Source organism: Callospermophilus lateralis, chromosome 6, assembly GCF_048772815.1.
Source record: "Callospermophilus lateralis isolate mCalLat2 chromosome 6, mCalLat2.hap1, whole genome shotgun sequence".
Lineage (NCBI taxonomy): Eukaryota > Metazoa > Chordata > Mammalia > Rodentia > Sciuridae > Callospermophilus > Callospermophilus lateralis.
The window spans coordinates 107,880,094-107,900,386 of record NC_135310.1 but is presented as its reverse complement, the minus strand read 5'-3'; the positions used below and the strand labels follow the sequence as shown (position 1 = coordinate 107,900,386).

The following is a 20,293-nucleotide window of genomic DNA, read 5'->3' as shown; positions in this document are numbered from 1 at the left end:
CAACCTTAGTATCCATTAACTGACAAATGAAGGAAGTGTGGTGTCTATGCTCAATGGATTATTATTTAGCCACAAAAAAGAATGAAATGCTATCATTTGTGACAACATGGATAGAATTATAGATTACTATATAAATTGAAGTAATCCAGGTACTTAATAAGTACTGTATGATCTCACTCATATGTGAAATCTAAAAATGTTGATCTCATAGAAGTCGAGAATATAATAGCGGTTACCAGAAGCAGGGAGATTAGAAAGTAGGGAGGAATGGGGAAGGGATCTTCAGTGGATTTAAGTTTCAGTTAGGAACAGGAGATTTTGGTGTTCTATTATAGTAGACTATAGTTAATATGCATTTCAAAAAGCTGCCACGATTTTGAAAGTTTTTTCCATTAAACTTAATACATGTTTTAGGAGATATGTTTAATCTGATTTAAACATACAATGTATACACACATTGAAACATTACCTATTACCTTGGTAATTGTCTAATTTTTATGTTTTTATGTATTTGCTAAAAGTTAATTTTTAAAGTTGAAAACAGAATGGACAGTGAGGCTGTTTTTTCTTTTTCTTTTTAAAATTTTGTTATATATGATAGAATACAATTCATATTACACATATAGAGCACAATTTTTTATATCTCTGGTTGTACGTAAAATAGAGTCACACCATTTGTGTCTTCATACATGTACTTAGGGTAATGATGTTTATCTCATTCCACTGTCTTTTCTACCCCCCCATGCTCCCCTCCCTCCCCTTTCATCTAATCCTCCTATGCCCCCTCCCACCACCACATTATGAATCAGCATCGTTAAATCAGAGAAAACATTCAGCATTTGTTTTTTTGTAATTGTCTAACTTCACTTAACATTATTTTCTCCAACGCCATCCATTTACCTGCAAATGCTATGGTTTTATTTTCTTTCATTGCCAAATATTCCGTTTTGTATATATATACCACATTTTCTTTATCTATTCATCTACTGAAGGGCATCTAGGTTGGTGCCACAGTTTAGCTATTGTGAATTGTGCTGCTATAAACATTGATGTGGCTGTGTTCCTGTAGTATGCTGTTTTGAATCCTTTGAGTATAGACCAAAAAGTAGAATAGCTGGCTTAAATGGTGGTTCCATTCCCAGTTTTCCAAGGATTTTCCATACTGCTTTCCATATTGGCTGCACCAGTTTTGCAGTCCCTCCAGCAACATAAAAGTGCACCTTTCCCCCTGACATCCTTGCTGACACTTATTGTTGTTTGTATTCTTAATAGTTGCCATTCTGACTGGAGTGAGATGAAATCTTAGAGTGGTTTTGATTTGCATTTCTCTAATTGCTAGCAATGTCAAACTTTTTTTTTTTTTTTTAATATATTTGTTGATTGACTGTATCTTCTTCTGAGAAGTATTTGTTCAGGTCCTTGGCCCATTAATTGATTGGGTTGTTTTTTGGTGTTAACGTTTTTTGAGTTCTTTACATATCCTAGAGATTAGTGCTCTATCTGATATGCATGTTTCAAAAGTTTGTTCCCAAATTGTTGGCTCTCTATTATTTTTATGTACAGAGGAATTGAGATTTAAGGGGAAAGTCATGGACAATTAAGTGTTATTTCCCTATGATTTTACATTTAGTACAGCTCTTTGGTATGTTAATTCTGGTTTTTTTTTTTTTTTTTGGTTTGGTTGTTTGTAGGGGGAAGGAGTACCAGGGATTGAACCCAAGGGAGTTTAACCGAGATAGAACCCCAGTGTGTTTTTTTTTTTTTAATATTTTGAAATAGGGTCTTAACTAAGTTGCTTAGGGCCTTGCTAAGTTGCTGAGGCTGACTTTGAACTTGCAGTCCTCTTGCCTTCGCCTCCCCAGCCACTGGGATTATAGGTGTGCACCACCGCACCTGGATTTTACAGTGCCTTTTACATACATACAAATGGTCACCCTTGTGTTACAGTTGCCTAGAGTATTCAGTACAAACCTGTACACAGAGAATAGTGGTTGATAACCTTGGTTATCAACCAAAGGTTTATATTCCTAAAGGGGAAACTTGTGTTGAAAAAAAGTAAAATGAGTTGCCTCAAAGTTAAGTACCCAACTTTGTTTCTGTTGACAGTTGTGGGGGAGGACTCCTTACTTCTTCCAGGTGAGAAGCCTCCATTGCTTTGCCTGGCTAAAGGGGCAGGTGTGCCATATTAATGTTTCTGGAGTGGCCACTACTGGTTGGGATGGGTTGGAGGGCAGGAGAGAAGTTTTTTTTTTTTTTTTTTCCTATCTTGTGTGCTGGAAAGTCCTGGCTGTCTATTTGGCCTTCTCTGACACTACCTTGTTGGGGATATGGAGATATGGTGGTGGTCATGGTGTCTATTGCAGCCTGGTGAGGATGAAAGTCTACTCAATATTAGCTTGGGTAGGGATGGGGCTAGAATTTTGTTTTTTTCCCCCTGTGCCATTTGACTGCAGTAGAACGGCTACTATCTCAGAGCTGTCTGTCTTGCTAGGATACCTATTTTTCTGCTCCTTTGGCTAAGGTTAGCAATAGCAGAATTGTTATACCTCTTGGCATTTCCAGATTACTAACTTCTCTAATACCTGGTCTGCGGATATAGGCAAACTATAAAATCAGTAAATTCACTTCTATATTGTATAAAATCAGTAAATTCACTTCTGTATTGTTCCTCAAATTCTGGAACCTGGTTTTCTTGGCTGTTCTACTTCCTATACTCTACATTTCAGAGTCTTTTCATATATTTATATTTTTAAGTTTTATATTTTTAATTTTAAATATTTTTAATGTCTAGAGTTTTTAACTAAGTGGAAGGAATAGGGTAAAGTACATCTCTAGTTTTTTATAAGAGGAAATCTCTTTTTTTTTTTTTTGTACTAGGGAATGAACCTAGAAAATCTCATCCCACTCCTTTTATTTTTCTATTTTGAGACAGGGTCTTACTAAGTTGCTGAGGCTGGCCTCCTGCCTCTTGAGTTGCTAGGATTACAGGCAGGTGCCACCATGCCTGGCAACATAGAAGGTTTAATATAACCTAACCGAGCAATTGGCTGGTTGGAGGCATTTAATAAATGTTTGTGGATTCTGTTAACTGATGAGTTTCATATAAAGGAGTACATAGTCATGTAAGGAGGTTGAGGAGGAACAATATTTTAAGGAGGTTGGGGAGGAACAATACTTTAGAAGGTGCATTTAGTAGTTAAATTTACAATTATTGAAGCATAAAAAGATATAGAGAAAGCAGAAAAATATTAGTAAAATAAGATATTAAAAGAGAAGGTTAACAATATTTTTTTGATTTTTTTTTAAAAAAATTTTTAGTTATACATGGACACAATATATTTATTTTGTTCATTTATTTTATGTGGTGCTGAGGATTGAACCCAGTGCCACACATGTGCGAGGCAAGTGCTCTGCCACTGAGCCACAACCAATGGCAGCCCTAACAGAGTCTTTATATACTTAAAGAATATTAAGAGAGTATTTGTGTATTTTTTTTTTTTTTTGGTACCAGGGATTAAACTCAGGGGTACTTAACCACTAAGCCACATCCCCAGTCCTTTTTTGTATTTTATTTAGAGACAGGGTCTCACTGAGTTGCTTAGCACTTTGCTAAGTTGCTGAGGCTGGCTTCGAACTCTCAATCCTCCTGCCTCAGCCTCCCTAGCTGCTGGGATTACAGATGTGTCCCATTGCACCCAGCTTGGAAGGGGGTTTAATCTGTGAATGTGAAGCAACTTTCTTATGAGGTTTGTACTGATTCTCAAGGTGGTGTGGTTTGCTATATTACCAGTTTTGTTATATTTATTTTGATACTTTAAAAAATAAGTGGATATGATCACAGAATATGTCTCAGGTGCTGGTAAGTGAATTACTGTTATATTTTTACATTTAAAATGAAATTTTGATTTCTTTTGAAGACTTCCTGACTTTGAAAAGTATTTTAGATTTTTGACATAATAAGGAAGAAGGGAACAAAAATTATTCACACTTACGTATTTCAGGAAAGAGATAAAAATAATTTGGATTTATTTTCTTGGTTTTAAACTGTTTCTAGCTTTTTTATTGGAAAAAAGATAAATCATTGATTCTGCATTTTTATTTTTTTTAATTAGGCAGTTTAAAAACTTGTAATTAAAAATGTTTAGCTGCCATTATTTTCTAGATCCATGTTAAATGCCAAAGTAGACATCAGACCTTCATATGTACTTAAAATCTTTTAAAAGAATCACTTATAAGGAAAAATTAAGTAGCACTATGAGGAATAAGATGATGTATATGGCTACTTTAGGAGGGACTTGTTGATTTTTTTTCTTTAAATTGTCATATTATTTTTCTAGAAGAATATTGATTTTGTTTTTAAACTTGTTCGTATTTTACTGTTTCTATGAGAACAAATATTATTCTAATGAAGGAAATGACACCTTGATTTTATATGGCTTTTTTTGGTACCCATGATTGACCCCAGAGGTACTCAACCACTGAGCTTCATCCCCACACACATTTTTTTAATTTTTTTTAAATTTTTTGTTTTGAGACAAGGCCTCCCTAAATTGCTGAGACTGGATTTGAATTTGTGATCCTCCTGCCTCAATCTCCTGAGCTGCTGGGATTACAGGCATATGCCACTGTGCCCCACAATATATGATTTTTTTTTTTTTTTGCTTGGTTGGAAATTAATATATGACTTTTATATTTAAATTTTTTTTTATTTTATGAAAATAGTTCTTTTGAATACACATTAATTATATTTTTAAGTGTTAAAAGATGAGTGACTTTAATTAATAGAACAATTCAGGAAAGTAGCTTCATAGCAGTTTAATTAGAGAACATTTAGCATTTATTTTACTTTTATTAATTGGTGACAGATCAATAGAGTAAAAACTGCAGATATCAGAGTATTAAATGGAAGATAATGTAGTATACTTACTAACTGGAAATTATAAAAAGCAGATATCAATTAGCTTGACTAAAGTAATCGTTTCACTATGCATATATATATCAAAACATATTGTATACTTTAAGTATAGTATATACAGTTCTTGTTTTAAAAGATGCTTGATTGCCCTTCATGCAGAACATGTTACTTGAGCAGGAAACAAACATTTATTAAAAAGGCAAAAAATAAAATTGATAGATGGACTGCCAAAGTTGTATATAATTATTTATGAAAAATCAGTTTAAAGCATTAATTTTAATCATTGACTAAAAATAATTTGTTTCGTGACTTAAGTTATTTTAGATGATATTCTAAATCCAATATGGACTGTGTTCAGTGAATTAGAGAAATAATTTATACAGGTAATGCTTGAGAAAATGTATAAAGATTTAGATTTGGTAAAATCACACAATTAATACATGTTGAACCAAAATTCAAGCAAGCATAAAATTATCCTGAGAAGTGCATTTCTTCTTCAAGACCCTTACTAGCCTCCTTCCTCATTAGGAATTTGCATAGATCCCTATGCATGGTGGTACATTGTAATCCCAGTGACCTTGGTTGGAATTTGAGGCAGGAGGATTGCAAATTCAAGGACAGCTAAAGCAACTTAATAAAACCCTATCTCAGAATTAAAGCAAAAAAATGGACTGGGTATATAGCTCTGTGGTAAAGTGAACTTTATTTCAGGTCCCCAGTACCACAAAAAAAGTAAAATGAAATTTGATAGCTAGCTTTAAAGACTGTTTTCTCTAGAAAATCTTTTAAAATCAATTATTTGTACCCTTCCTCTCCTTTACATACTATTTTTCCACATCATAAATAGAAATTCAACACATTTATGTATATAAGTCATGATAATATTTGATTGGGATTTAATTTAGAAAGTTTTAAATTCAAACTTTTTCCCTTAAAAAGTTAGTAAATTTTGTTTCTGCTCAGTTATTTTAAATTGGTTACTATTGTAGAATAATTTAACTAGGTTCCATCAGGAAAGCTTGAGTGTTAGAAGCTGGGCTTCTGAGATATCTCCTGCTCTTCTTGCTTTTTGGACCAGCACTAATTGCCCACTTTTCACTGTTATGTATAATCTCAAGGAGAGTAGCATCTTTAAGAGAGGATCTATTGCAGTCTTGATGTCTTTTCAGTCAGAAGAAATTGTAAACACTCTGGCCTTCATTCCCTGAAGTTCTTAGTAAAACCTCTTTATCCTAGAACTGAAATTGTGAATAACATTTTTTAATATTAGCTAGTATGAAAAACGTGACTAGTGTAAAATAATGGAGTATTTTCAAACCATTGCAATCAGTGAAATATGCCTGAAAGAACATGGGTAGAAGAGTTCTTTATGTGTTTTTCCCTCTATATTTCATTTGGCTCTCATTAACATTCTTGAGATAGAAAAAGCAAAGGAGTAGGATGCCATTGACAATGAATTTATATAACTTTCTCCTCCCTCTTTCCCTACTTTTGCTTTTCCAAATGGAGGAGGGGCAGTTTAAATAGGGAGTCCCTTTGTCCAAAGGGTAGAGACAACAATTATGCAGTGAAAAGCGTATTTAGAGAGAGAAGTTTAGAAACTTTCAAAATAGCCCTTCCCTATTACATTTTCCATTGTTGTTTTCCTTGCTGATTTATATGCAAGAAATCAATACATATAATATGAAGATATGTATGTTAAGGAACATCTTTTTCTGTTCATTTTATTTTGGACTTAAAGGATCCCCCCACCCACCCACCCACCGTGTGTGACTATACTGTTTAATCATAAAAGGAAAATCAACTTTTGGATCATTCCTTAATATGGATAATCACTTACATGGCAAAACAACAACAAATGGTAATAATAACTTTAGGGATGGGGCAGACCATTTTGTTAAGCTAGAATCCTAAATCAGTCATTTCTAGACTTAACTTTTAAAAATGTGTGCCTAAAGTTAATTCAGTCAAACTAAAACAGCAGGCATGCATGAAATAAACATTTTTTTTAAGAGAGAGAGAAAAAAAATTTTTTTAATATTTATTTTTTAGTTTTCGGTGGACACAACATCTTTATTTTTATGTGGTGCTGAGGATCGAACCCAGCACCTCGTGCATGCCAGGCGAGCGCATTACCGCTTGAGCCACATCCCCAGCCCCCAAATAAACCCCCCAAATTAAGCCCCCTATAATTTTTTCTTATTTCTTATTAAATTTTTCTTATTTAATATCATTTTTTATCTCTTCTAATTATGCTTCTGTAAAATAGGAGGTACTAGTTCATATAACATTTCTGGAAATGCAGACTGTTAAGTTAAATGTAAGTATATTTTTAGATTTTTATTAGCTTAAGCAGAGCTATTACTCTGTTAGAAATTTGGTGAATAAATAACCTCTTTCATTTGAGAAATAAAAAGAAGTTCTTGTCTTTTCATCTAGTTTTTAGTTTTTTGGGGGATTCTGTGGAATACAAGTTAATTTCTTTCTGTTTTCAAATCATGATAATGTACTAGCCATGATCAGATAACCGAATTACTATGTAGATATATTATAATGTGAGTTTTGTTGATTATCTTTTTATCTGTTTTTGGTTAGTACAATCAAAGTTAAATATCTTTGATTACCTTAATAGATGAAGAATAGCTGTATTGTACCTCCCCACCAATTTGCTTATATTTCTCACTCACCTCCAGGATGCTACTTCCTACTAGTCAACATAATACTTTTTTTTTTTTTTCTTTTTGATGGTGCTGAGGATTGAACCCAGGGCCTATGCATGCTAGGCAAGCACTTTACCAACTAATCTATATCTCTAGCCCAACATAATACTGCATAGAGATTATCTGTATCATATATTTTCTTGGCCACTTTTGTGTTGACATTACATGTTTTGCAGGAGGTTTTAAGAATGAGATTCAGTGTTTTTCAGAATTTGTTTTGTCCATACATGATTGCTTTCTAAGGGAAGATACTTTTTTTTTTTTTAATTGGAATTTTCTGGAACCATTTTCAAAGTTTAGAAAGTAAGTAAAGTTAGTAGCAAAAAAAATACTTTATTGGTAGAATGTATTTTATGTATTGGCTGTTTAGATAAAAGGACAGAGGAAGGATGAAGCACAGTGGAAGTCTTTACTACTCTAGCACTTAGTAAAATTATTGTTGATGGCCAGAGAGTCTGGGGATACTGCATGTCCAGAAACTGGGGAGCAATGTAGGTTGTAAGAATGTATGTGTGTGTGTATATATATATATATATATATATATATATATATAATCTAGCAGTGTAAAGAATGATATTGGGGAGGAGGGGTTCTGGAAGAGGAGGTGATGGACCCCAACACAAACCTTGCCCTGTTTATGATTTTGCTTAAAGTCTTGATTGAGGTCACTTGGTGCATATGATAGCATCTTAGTTGGCATTATATATTTGCAAGGCTGTAAATCTGTATTTTCTATTCAGTGTTCATTATATTATTAATTTGCTTCCCCCCTTGTCTTGTGTCTTTTGTCTTCAGAAGAATTCTTATGTCTAGTATTCATGGATATGGTTATCTCTGAAAATATTGAGGGTTCCTAGAATGGTTCCAGATCTTGAGCAAAGAATTAATATATTCACTTGGTAAATTTTTATTAAAGATAACACAGATATCTAAGCTTATATAGCTAGTGAACAGAATAGAACCAAGATTTGTACCTAGGTTATCTGTCTTCAGAAACTATAGTTTGTCTTGTTTGTTCAAAGTAGAGTTACTTTTCTATAGGAACAGAATTTGAACACCAAGCCAAGTGCTTCGTCTTCTGTACTGCAAAGCACCTATAGCTGTTAGAGATGTGACCTTATTAATTAAAATTTTTTAAAAATTTTCTTCCTGGGCTGGGGATGTGGCTCAAGCGGTAGTGCGCTCACCTAGCATGTGTGCGGCCCGGGTTCGATCCTCAGCACCACATACAAACAAAGATGTTGTGTCCGTCGATAACTAAAAAAATAAATATTAAAAAATTCTCTCTCTCTCTCTGTCTCTCCCTCTCTCACTCTCTCTTAATTTTTTTTTTCTTCCTTTTTTGCTGTACTGGGGATTGAACCCAGAGGTGCTTGGGTGCTTTATCATTGAGCAAAACCCCAGCTCCCTTTAAAAAAATACTTTTTTTTGAGACAAGGTCTTTCAGTGTTACTCAGGCTGGTCTTGAACTTAATCCTCCTGCCTTAGCTTCCTGAGAAGCTGGGATTATAGGCATCTGTCAACTTTATATTATTTTTAAAAATGTAGGTAGCTTATGAGACATATAGTAGAAGCCAAAATGAGCACTCTTTGGAATGTTGAGGTTCTAATTACCAGTCTTTATGTAGATTGTATGTTTTTTTTTAGTTTGGAAAATACTTAGTGCAGTCTGAAAACCTTAAAGTTAACATATGTGATATATGACTTACTTTTTTGTTTTGTCTTACTTTGTTTTGTTTTGTTTTTCTGATACTGGGGATTGAACACAAGTCCTCACATGTTAACTGAACACTTTAAACTGTCATAAAGCCCTTTTTTTCATAACCTTCACAGGTTTTGAACTTGGGATCCTCCTGTACCAGGAGGATCTTCCTGCACCAGCCTCCCATCTAGCTGGAATTACAGGTGTGCGCCACTATGCCCAATTGTGTGTTACTTGCAAATCAGAGTCCTTTTTCTTGAGTACACTACTAATCAGAATGAATCAGTGTACCTTGTGGAATACTGTGTGTATCTTCTATGATTTGTACTTAGTCATTTTTTCGCAATTTGCTATCCATTTAACTGTTTTTTCTAAACTAAAAGAACTCTTTTTCTGATTAAAAAGTAATATGCATTGTTTATAAGCATCAAACAGTTCTGAGCAATATAAAGTCAAAATCATTAGAAACCCTACAAGCTAGATGATGGAGAAATGTGTGAAACTGTACTACATTCATTGAAGAAATGTGCCGGTTTTTGCTGCTCATAGGCTGTTGGTATTCTGTCCTTACTTCCCATGGACAAGCAAAGTACAGGGTTGAGATAGGTATACAAAGAACTATACTAAATTTATTCAGTCTGAGAGACCAGAGAGCCAACATGTCTTTATTCCCTAAGCAATAAAATACAACTACTTCCATGTCATATTGTTTTAGGTATTATAAATAATGTAGCGCTCATTTAAAGTACATAGGAAGATGTGTGTAGGTTATGGGCAAATATATCATTTTATGTAAGGGACTTGAGTATCTGCAGATTTCTGTGTGCTGGGAGGGGGCATGCTGGTTCTAGAACTAATCCTCCAAAGATATCAAGGGATGATTGTATCATTAGTTTAAGTAGTTTCCTATTAATAGCTCTTCAAGCTCTTAGTTTATTATAAACAATATGTTCTCAAACTCAATCCATATATACATACAATATTCATCTTAAGGTAGTTGTCAGTTTATTTTTATAGGATCAATCCCTGGAAATAGATTTGTTATTCCATACACATTATAGTTTTTGATTAGTTTTGCCTTTAAGCAGGTCTGACAGTACTTTTAAAGTTTTTAATTTTGTAAAGGTAAATGTCATAAAAATTTTTATTATATTCTCAGTCTTCATTTATTTATTTCCATTTCCTTTTGGAATTATCTGCTCATGGAGTTTGCTCATAAAAAGATAATTTATTAAATTTATGGAGAATTTCTTGAAATAATAAATCCGTTGATACTTTTATATTGTGATTTTTTCAGCTTCTTTACTGTTTATCTTTGCCATCCAAATGTTTGATTCACCATTATGTCATTTAATGATGACGATACATTCTAAAAAATTTGTCTTTTGATTATTTTGTTGTTGTGAAAATATCATAAAAGTTTTACTCATATGAACCTTGATAGTATAGCTTATAACATATTAGGCTATATGGTACATGTTATTCCTAGGGCCATGACAAACAAAATAACATAATAGTTTAACATTTAATAATTAAGCATGAGAAAAAATGATGCTATCAGGTGACACTGTTTTGATGAGGTGAGGTTGTTTCTTGTGTAACATGACATAGTTTTACAACAAATTTTTTTTTTGTCAGTAGGGGTACACTAAAATATTGATTAAAAACTAAATAATGATAAAAGTATGATAAAATATAGTATGTTAAATGCATAATCAATTTACTAATGTAACCATTTATCATCATTATTGAGTGTATGTACTATACTTAATTATGTACTATATATAATGTATACTGTATAGTGTATATATGTATACTGTATATAATTTTATGTGCTATACTTTTATACGATTGGGAGTACATTTGGTTTGTTACCACAAACACATAAGAAATGTGTTGTGATATCACGTTAACTGCAGTGTCACTAGGCAACAGAGATTTTTTAGCTCTGTTATATGGAAGCCATAATCTTATAGTGGTCTTATGAAGACTACCATAATAGGTAGTCTGTCCTTGACAGAAATGTTATGCATCATTTATAACATGACATAGTTTTACAACAAACTTTTTTTTACTTTCTAGTTAGAGCTGTCAAAATTTTCTTTCCTGTTTCTTGTTTTCTGTCATGCTTGTGAAGTCATAACATCATTTTTTTTGCTCCTAAGGTATGAAGAAATGGTCACTCATATTTTCTCTTAGTACTGTTATGTTATTTTTGTATAACTCTGTCTTTGGACTAGTTGGAATTTACTTTAGTATAAGAGATCCAGCTTAGTTTTTTCCATATATCTAGGTATTTCTCCAAATATCATTTAATAAAGAATTTATCTTTTCTTTACTGATTTCAAATGGTTCCTTTATATAAAGAATTCTGTATTTGGTTGGGTCCGTTTTTGAGTCAGAGTGTCATACAACTGTCTCATTGCTTTCTGATTTTACAATTCGTAAATAGTGGTTCATTTATTAACTCTTTCAGTGCTTATTAGAGACTTTATTCTAGGCACTGGAAATATAATAAAACAAAATCTCTTTTATCCTCGAACTCACATTTAGTGATGTATCTGTTGAATTTTTAACCACAAAAGAGGTCAGAAGTTTGGAGATAAAGTCTCTTAGAGGCAGAAGTAAAGCTTGACTCCACTGGGTGTATGTGTGTGTGTGTTTGTGTGTGTGTTGACTGAAATAGATAATCAAGGAGGAAATATCACAGGAAATACAGGGATTCTTCATGTGCTTATGTGTAGATATGTGTCTATGAGGTTTACTGCCCATATAATATGTTCTGATAGAAACAAAATTGAAGCAAAAATTAAATGTTTTGGTTTAAAATTTCTTGTTTTCTTCTTTCACATTTGTTCTACTTTCTTTTTGTATTCCTTTTCTTCTTTTTAATAGCCTCTATGTTTTAGGGTAGTTTTAGGTTACAGAAGAACTCAACAAAGAATTCTCAAATGTTCCCTAACTCCACACATACGTGGGCCTCCCTAATTATTGCTTTTTTTTTTTTTTTTTTTTTTTACATACAGTAAACATACACTGACTCATTATTATCACCTGAAGTCCATAGTGGGGGTTCATTCTTCTTGTTATATTATAGTATAATGATATGTATCTACCATTGTAGAATCATATACAGAATAGTTTTCATTGCTCATAAAATCCCCTGTTCCTACTCATTCATTTCTGTTTCCCTCCAGTGGCAGCCATGGACTACACTTTTCAGAACATCAGGTAGTTGGAATTTTACAGAATATGGTCTTCTCAGAATAGCTTCTTTCACATAGTAGTATGTGTTTAGGGTTTGTCCAAGTCTTTTCATGTCTGGGTAGCTCATTTCTTTATATCTCTGATTAATGTTCCATTGTCTGTATGTACCACTGTTTTGTTTATTCATTCACTACTCAAGAACATCTTGTTTATTTCCAAATTTTGGCAGTTATGAACAAAGTTGCTAAAAACATCCTTAGTGTAGACCTGTTTTCAATTCATTTGGGTAAATAATGAAGAATGCATTTGCTGTATTGCATAGTTAAGAGTATGTTTATTAGATTAGAAACTGTCAACTATCTTCCAAAGCAACTATACATTTTGAGTTCACAACAGTGAATGAAAGTTTCTGTTATTTCTTATCCTTGCTGTCATTTGATGTCGTCAATATATTGGATTTTGGCCATTCTTATAGGTGTGTATTGGCATCTCATTGTTTTGTTTGCAAAAGGCATATGATGTTTGGCGTCTTTTCATATGCTTATTCATTCATTTATATGCCTTTCATAGTTTTTTATGTCTTTTTATAGAGCCATTGGTTTGAATCTTGTATGCATTTTTTAATCAGGAATTTGTTGTTGAGTTGTTTGTATATTTTGGATAACAGTTCTTTATCAGAAAAATTTTTTAAAGTGTTTTCTCTCAGTTTGTGGCTTATTTTTCTCATTTTCTTGATACACTTTTTCTTAGTGAATGGTGACATCATTTGAGCAGTTTCAAGTCAGGAACTGGGGTATCATCTTTTTTACTCTTTTTCCATAGTTTACATCTGATTCATTTTCAAGATTATGCCTCTTGAATATGTTCTGAATCACGTTAGTCAGCTTTTTGTCTGTGACAAAACCTCATAAGAACAATATGGAGGAGGAAAAGTTTATTCAGGTTCTTGGCTTCAGAGGTCTCAGTCCATGGTCAGTTTATTCCATTTCTCTGGGTCTGAGGTGAGGCAGAACATCACAGAAGAAGTTCATGACAGAGGAAAGCTGCTCAGCAAATGGCAATGCAAAGCTGGGGGTGGTGGGTGGTAGGGTAAGAGGAAGAAAGGGAGCAGGAAGCAGAGAGCAAGAGGAACCAGGGATAAGATAGGAGCCAAGGCCACACCTCAGTGACCTTCTTCCTCCATCCATGCCCTGCCTGCTTGCAGTTACCACCTGGTAATTCATTCAAATTATTGATCCATCAAATGGATTAATGGACTGATGAGGTTACAGTGCTCATAATCTTAATAATTCCATTACTGAACATTCCTGCATTGTCTAATACAAGAGCTTTTCAGGAGATACTTAATAACTCTGGTAATACACACTTTTCACTTCTGAACCTTGATGTATTGCCTAACATGAACTCTTTGGGGAACTTTTAAAATCCAAACATGAATCTTTCAAATTTCTCTGTCACTGTCATAATTTGGTTCATATTCAGCTATCACCTGGTATAGTATCTTTTAGAGTTGTTCCCGTGTAACTCATTCTTTCATGCTGCATAGAATAATCTTTTTTTTCCTTTTAAAATTCTGTGACATGGGCTGGGGATGTGGCTCAAGCGGTAGCGCGCTCGCCTGGCATGCGTGCGGCCCGGGTTCGATCCTCAGCACCACATACAAAAAAAAAAAAAAAAAAAAAACAAAGATGTTGTGTCCGCCGAGAACTAAAAAAATAAATATATATTGAAATTCAAAAAAAAATAAAATAAAATAAAATTCTGTGACAGTATTCCATCATTTTTATAGTTCCAATTCCCTACCATGAGAGTCTTTATCTGTCTTCTGCTGGCTTTAGTATTCTTAACTTTTACATGCTTAATTTATTATAGCATGTGTACCTCCCTGAACTCTTGCCACCTTTCCCTCCCCTCCCTTCCCTTCCCTTCCCTTCCCTGGTTCAGCTAAACTTCATTCCTTGGAGGGTCTGTGTTCTTTTTTGCTCTCTGAGCTGCTTGTATACTGTTCTTTCCTCTTAGGATACTCTTCCTTTCCTCTGCCCTCTGCCCTCTGCCTTGTTCTCACTTATTCTTTCTGTCTCAGTAGAGATGTCAGCTTCTCTGTGAAGTAATCCTGATTTGTCTTACCATCATTTGTAATAGTATGTCTGCTTTATGCCCCTACCACACTGTCTAATTTATTGTATCATAGCTTTGTTTTGTATTTTGGTTAAAAAGGATTCTCTAATTCTTTCAGGTATTTTGTTTATTATTGGCCTTTTGTTTTTGTGTTTAGGTTGTTTATTAAATTGTTAAATATTTGATTATTTATTCAAGTTGCTTTGCATAGTTTTATCAATTTTAGGGGAGAATTGATGTCTTTTAAGATACTGAGTTTTTAGTCACTGAACATAGCATAACTTCTTTTTTTTTTCTTCTTTTTTTTTCTTTTTTGTTTTCTTTCATGTCTTCCAGTAAATTTTCATATTGCTTTCCATGACGGTTCACATATCTATGTTGTACCTGTGACTTTAAACAGGAGCCATTAAAGTAAACCCCACAGGACAAAAATCTTCATACCATCTGAAGGCCCATGATATAAGAATGCTAAGAATTTTAGAATTGATTGGAAAAAAATAAAATGAATATTATATGAAATGTAAAGAGTATATGAAAATTAATTTATGTGCATATATTTAGTTTTAGTGGAATATTTCTGTGTTCATTTATTTTAGTATATTACAGCATTTGTAGTAATACATACAAAATTAATTATTCCCAGAGATTATATGACCTGCAAATCACAGGTGTTTTATAGAAAAAGATTGCTCATCCCTGACTTAGAGTTTTTGTTTGTCTTATTGTTGGTATATTTCAAGATTTCTTTCTGTTTTAGGATGAGGGTGGTGGTGGGTAGAAGTTTTTTAGCTTCCCTCTCCTTCACTGGTATCTCTAATTTTGATAAGACAATTCATAATGAGTCTATTTTATAGGTTTTTTTTTTTATAGGTTGAATCGTACCTGAGCAGAGCAAAAGGTTGAAAACTATTGATATCTTCATTTATGTAGTGGTCGTTTTAGATATGTTTTGCTATTTTGCATTTGTGAGTTTAAATAAAATGTGTCTTAATTTCTTTTTTATGGATATCCCCTTTTGTAGGAAATTAAACGAGACACAGATTCCAAGGATGACAATTTGCCCATCAAACGGGAAAGGCATGGAAATGTAGCAAGTCTTGTGCAACGAATAAGTACCTATGGACTTCCAGCCGGAGGAATTCAGCCACATCCACAAACCAAAAACATCAAGAAGAGTATGTAAATAATTCCTTTCTTGATTAATTACATCAAAAGAGGAGAATATTTCATAACTGTTGATAAATTCAGAAAAATCGGTTTAACCTGCAGCCAACTAGAGTAACTTCTAACTTATTATCATGGATTTTTGTCCCTTTTTTTTTTCTTGGTATTGAAGATGGAACCCATGTGTACTTTACCACTGAGCTACATCCCTAGTCTTTTTTTATTGTTTATTTTGAGACAGGATCTTCCTAAGTTGCTGAGATGCTAAGTTGTTAAGAGTCTCATTACCAAGTCTGACTTTGAATTTGTGATCCTCCTGCTTCACCCTGTGAGTCTCTGCGATTACATGTGTGCTGCAACCATACCTGGCAAAGTTTTTTCTTCTGGATGCTGATAATGATAATAAAGATTTTCTAAGATTCTAAGTGTCTAAATCAAGTAAAATAGGTAGTATCTTCTTGAGCGGCTTTATTTATTTATTTATTTATTTAAAGAGAGAGAGAGAGAAAGAATTTTAATATTTATTTTTTAGTTTTTGGTGGACACAACATCTTTGTATGTGGTGCTGAGGATCGAACCCTGGCCGCACGCATGCCAGGCGAGCGCGCTACCGCTTGAGCCACATTCTCAGCCCCTCTTGAGCGGCTTTAAACTTTTATGGTCTAAGTATTTTAAAATTTTTATTCCTAAAGAAGCGAATTCTTGGGGCTGGGGTTGTGGTTCAGTGGTAGAGTGCTCGCCTAGCATGCATGAGGCACTGGGTTCGATCCTCAGCCCCACATAAATGTAAAATAGAGATAACGTGTCCACTTAAACCTAAAAAATATATATATATATTTAAAAAAACAAATAAATAAACATGTCTTTTAAAAAAAGAGAAGAGAATTCTTAAGGATTCAGCCATATGATAAGTGGTTGAATCACTGTTTCCTAATGTTTGATAATTTTCTTTGCTTACTGGAGAAGGAAATCCATTAAAAAACTTTGACTGATTAAGTGAGTTTAAATGCTGGAATAAAACCTGAAGGTATATCTTCGAGGGCCAAATTGAACCAAAAAGTGAGTCAAAAGTCCTTTTGCTCCTGTCTGAAGTTTTAGCATCCAGTCTTACCTTCATTGTGGGATATGCTTTTCATTTTAGCATTTGATGGAAAGATTAAAAACAGTTTTCTTCAGTGAGATGTAGTTTCATAGTTGAAGACTTTTATTTGAGTTATTAATATTTAGATATGTTTTAGAATTATTAATATTTAGGCCTGAAATACATAACCATTATTGATGCAATCTGTTTGAAAATTAAGGATTTTTTGTTTTTATAGAGAAAGAATAAGGAAAGTAAACATCCTTCAGAGTGAAGTTTCACACACTTGGTTTTTATTTATTTATTTTTAGTTATCGATGAACCTTTTTAAAATTTATTTTTATATATGTGGTGCTGAGAATTAAACCCAGTGCCTCACATGTGCTAGGCAAGTGCTCTTAACAGTGAGCTACAACCCCAAAACCACACACATTTGGTTTTATTTTTCAAAAATGACAAAACTTTTTAAAAAAGTGTTATAAGAATTTTAAAAAGTGTTTTCTGAAACTTTTTGATTACTGTGTACTATTCAGTACATAGTATGAATGCCTAAATATCTGTGGGTATATTACCATGAGAAGTAGTGTTGTTCTAGGCAGTTAAATCTGCCAAATAAGGTGGGTATGGATCATGATTCAGAACTTAAAGTCTGTTAGGGGCAAACTTCAAGTTACTATTACATAGGGATGATTGTAATAATTATCTCATAGAATTTTAATATTAACATGTTAAGTAATTATTATAAGTGCTTGGTAAATGTTTGTAATTATTGTTTTATGCTTTAAAGAACTATTAGCATTTTAGATTAGAATTTAACATGTAACATGTAGTGATCCATTGTATGCTACATGCTGTAGTAGAAATAGAAATGGTTTAGAAGTGGGGATGTCAGAAGTGAGTATTTTAGTTTTGCCTCATTTTAGCCCTATGGTGTTTGATAGATTATTTAACTTCTGAGTTTTGTTTTCTCATTGGTTAAGTAATGAGAAATTTTTATGTGTTGTTGTATGGGAGCTGTTTGTGAAAGACTTTAAATAGTGCTGATACATACTATAAGGACATGAAATGTTTCTACCTTTGCTGTACCTCCTTTAACCTCATTTTAGTTAATATCAATAGCTTTACTTATAAAATATTGATTTAAAAATTCTTTTACCATTAATTTCTTTGTAGCTCTGAAAAGCTGTATGGATGTTTTTATGAAAAGAAAATGGTTATTTTAAAATTTTGACTTAAGTTCATTCATCTTTATTGACAATTTGCTTTTGTATTTGGTTTTTTCCTCTTCGGTGTTTAGCACAGGTTCTGATCCATTTTAAAATTAATAATTGATAAATATATGTGGGTAGACACTGTGCAATTTATAATGTGAAAAAAATCTCAAAATTCCTTTAATTATTCTGCCAATTAAATTAATGGTTGAATTCAGTATGCTGGCAACTCAAGAGTGAACCCATAATGCAAATATGAAATTATGTGAAAAAACTTTAAACCGCTCACATTTAGTAGTAATAATAGGAGCTTTGTAGGTGTTTACTATTCATTGTGACATGTTTTCTTTGAAAAATGAAAAGTTTCTTTGCAAATTATTCTGCAATCTAATCTAAAACTCATACCTAGTATGGAAGGAAAAAATATAGGTCTTGTTTAAAATATGACTAGGTTCCAAGTTAATTGACACTCCTGGGGTTGGGACTCACTCAAAATACTCTAATTACCTTAAGTCCAGTTTTAAGAGATAATGAGGCATAAGAAAAAGAAGCAAACCATATATCTTAAAAAGGTCTAAAATTATTAAAAAAAAAATAGATTTTCTTCTTTTAAGAGAAGCCTTAGGAAAACCAATTTTTCTTTCCAATAATATAGATAATCTCCCCTTGTCTAAGAAATGCTAAATAAATTGAATCCTTTAATCCTGGATGCTAGGCCCATACCTGATATGCTACCTAGTTGGGTGTCTGAGGCAGGAGAATCACAATTTCCAGGCCACCTTGGGTAATTTAGCAAGACCTTATCTCAAAATAAGGAAAGGCTGAGCATGTATATAGCTTAATGGTAGACCACTGCTAGGTTCAATCCCTACTATCTCAAAACAACAAAAATCCATTAATAAATACATTTTTGCCTGCTTGCTGCTAGAACTTGCAAAACTATTTAGAGATGGGAAGCTCCTGAAGTATGCATAAAACTATTTTCTTCAAATTATTGCTTAAAAAATTACCTGACTGAATGAAAGGTGACCTTTAAAAAATTCTGCTATGAAGTCTTGGTCAGTTACAAAATTGTTGTCATTGTTTACTTTCTTTAGTTTTTGTTTCTTATAACACATAGAATAATAAATCAGATGTAAATTATTAATTTTTTTAGGAAGAAGGGAAAACTTATGGAGTTTTAACTATTTAGAGACTCAATTCATTCTACTTGATTGTCATGTCTGTTTTACATATGGTTGATTGTATGTAATATCTTTTGAGGTGGGGGTTTGGTTAGACTTTTTTTTTTTTTCCTTTTTGATAAATAATTTCATAGATCTATAGAATGTAAGAGAATGAAATAACTCTAATGGTTATCCAGTTCATCTCTCTTGTTCTTGTACCCTCTCTCCCTTTCTGTCTTTAAATGGCTTAGGAAACTGATTCTAAAGAATTTAGGTGAATTAAAAATATTATGTCAACTTTATCTTCTGATTTTCAAACCAATGATATTCTGTTGTAGGGTCACAGCCCCACCCCTCTCGCTCTCTATGTTTGTAGTACTGTGAATTGAATCCAGTGCCTTGTGCTTGCTGGACAAGCGCTCTATCATTTGATATACATCCCAGCCACTCCTACCCCTCCCACCTCACTTCTTTTTTTGAGACTGGGTCTCACTAATTTTCCCAGGCTGGTTTCCAACTTGTGATTTCTCTCTGCTTTAGACTCTTCCATATTTTCTCCAGGTCAGACCTGTTCATTCCTTTAGTTTTTGGAATTTTTTTTTTTTTTAAAGAGAAAGAAGAGAGAGAGAATTTTTTAATATTTCTTTTTCAGTTTTTGGTGGACATAACATCTTTATTTTATTTTTATGTGGTGCTGAGGATCGAACCCAGTGCCCCGCACATGCCAGGCGAGCACGTTACCGCTTGAGCCACATCCCCAGCCCAGGAATATTTGTTATATGCACTAAATATTTTACTATCTGCAAGTACATCACTAATTGTTGAGGTCTTTAAGTGTATATTTAAATTGTTAAGATAAATATTGTCAGAATTGTAGATTGCTGATGGAATGTAGTCACTTGGAATATTATTAGTATTTTTAAAAATATTTATTTATTTATTTTTAGTTGTAGTTGGACACAATACCTTTATTTCACTAACTTATTTTTATGTGGTGCTGAGGATCGAA

At 33.1% G+C, this 20,293-nt stretch overlaps 1 protein-coding gene across 2 annotated transcripts in view; it reads left to right on the top strand.

Annotated features, from left to right (window-relative positions):
• Cd2ap (CD2 associated protein) overlaps positions 1–20,293 on the top strand; it is a 112,096-nt gene that overhangs the window by 38,269 nt on the left and 53,534 nt on the right. For both annotated transcript variants that reach the window (XM_076858611.2, XM_076858610.2), the window contains exon 3: positions 15,684–15,837. In XM_076858611.2, the coding sequence (XP_076714726.1) occupies positions 15,684–15,837 (154 nt within the window). The remainder of the gene's footprint in view (positions 1–15,683; positions 15,838–20,293) is intronic.